General features: G+C 38.0%; 1 protein-coding gene across 1 annotated transcript in view; it reads right to left on the bottom strand.

Annotated features, from left to right (window-relative positions):
• LOC101856728 (probable receptor-like protein kinase At5g20050) overlaps positions 1-1,154 on the bottom strand; it is a 6,737-nt gene that overhangs the window by 3,363 nt on the left and 2,220 nt on the right. Inside the window, exon 2 of the mRNA XM_005096373.1 lies at positions 1,039-1,151. Coding sequence (XP_005096430.1) covers positions 1,039-1,151 — 113 coding nt within the window. The remainder of the gene's footprint in view (positions 1-1,038; positions 1,152-1,154) is intronic.

Genomic DNA, 1,154 nt, shown 5'->3' with positions numbered 1-1,154 from the left:
CACCACCTCACATTATTTAGGCCACCCTGTGGCCTAAATAAGGTTCCCCCCTCCCCGGACATTATTTAGGCCACAAATTAATTAAACAGATTTGGGGTCTCCACGATATGAAAAGAAAATACATTTGTAACTTAAAGTAAGTTAAAGAGTTAAGCTTCCTTGCTTGTCTTCAAAGTATTATACAAAATTTGCACTATGCAATGAGTATAAAATTACTAGTTCAGGACTGCACACCATCCTTAGACAACACCAATATTAGTAGAGAGATAAATTCTGAGCATGTGTAATGAATTTGTGTAATACCTTATAAACGTTTTAGCCCATAATACTCTATCCATGAAATATTGTGCAAGTGTTTGGAAAGATTAAAATGATATGGAAACGCACTTCAATGCGAAAAGACAGTGTAAGTGGTCGCCTATTAAAAGTTACATGTGGGAAAGTTAAAAGAACATAGTGTGTTCCCCCGGTCAGATGAAAATGTACTTGGCTATAGGTGAGAGTTTTTTTTAGGCTGTTCAATGGTGTGTCTTTGACTTGATTTTTCTGGGGCTTAAAGATCACTGTTTGGTACTGTGGGTTTGTAGGAAATAAATAGCTATTGAATAGTCTCTATTGAGTCTGTTCCATAATATCAATTCAGTTTATGCTTATATTGCAGCTGAAAGTATCGTCTTTTAGTTTTCTCACTTTGGCTTTTCCGTGGATACGATTGTTCAGTCTTTGTTTTGTCTTCTCTTCAGATCAGGCTTGAGTCCTTTTAACTACTATAGTAACCTACAGTAGTGATGTTAGTCAACAGCGTGGAACCTCGCAATATGAGCAATAGGGTGGGAAGTTTTTCATCTCTTTCTTTGACAGTTGCTGGACATCATCATCCTTTTTTTTTCTACTTCAATAGTTTCAGCTGATGTTGTCTTACAGATGGCGGTATTCCATCGACAGTCAAGTAATATGTATTGGTCTTCTGTCCGCGAGAACAGCTCGTCCCTTTCATAGATTCAGAGCAGTCAATGTGACCAACAACAACGAACTCACATTGTAGGTGATGGTCTCCAAGTCTGTTATATTGCTGGAACATTTCCTCGCGTGTTTCATTCGCAACAGTGTGACAGCTCCGACCACATTTCTCATAGCTTTCAAATTCATACCTG

Source organism: Aplysia californica, unplaced genomic scaffold (genome assembly GCF_000002075.1).
Source record: "Aplysia californica isolate F4 #8 unplaced genomic scaffold, AplCal3.0 scaffold00127, whole genome shotgun sequence".
In the NCBI taxonomy this organism is placed as follows: domain Eukaryota; kingdom Metazoa; phylum Mollusca; class Gastropoda; order Aplysiida; family Aplysiidae; genus Aplysia; species Aplysia californica.
The sequence above is the reverse complement of the archived record's forward strand: the minus strand, read 5'-3'. Positions and strand labels throughout refer to the sequence as shown.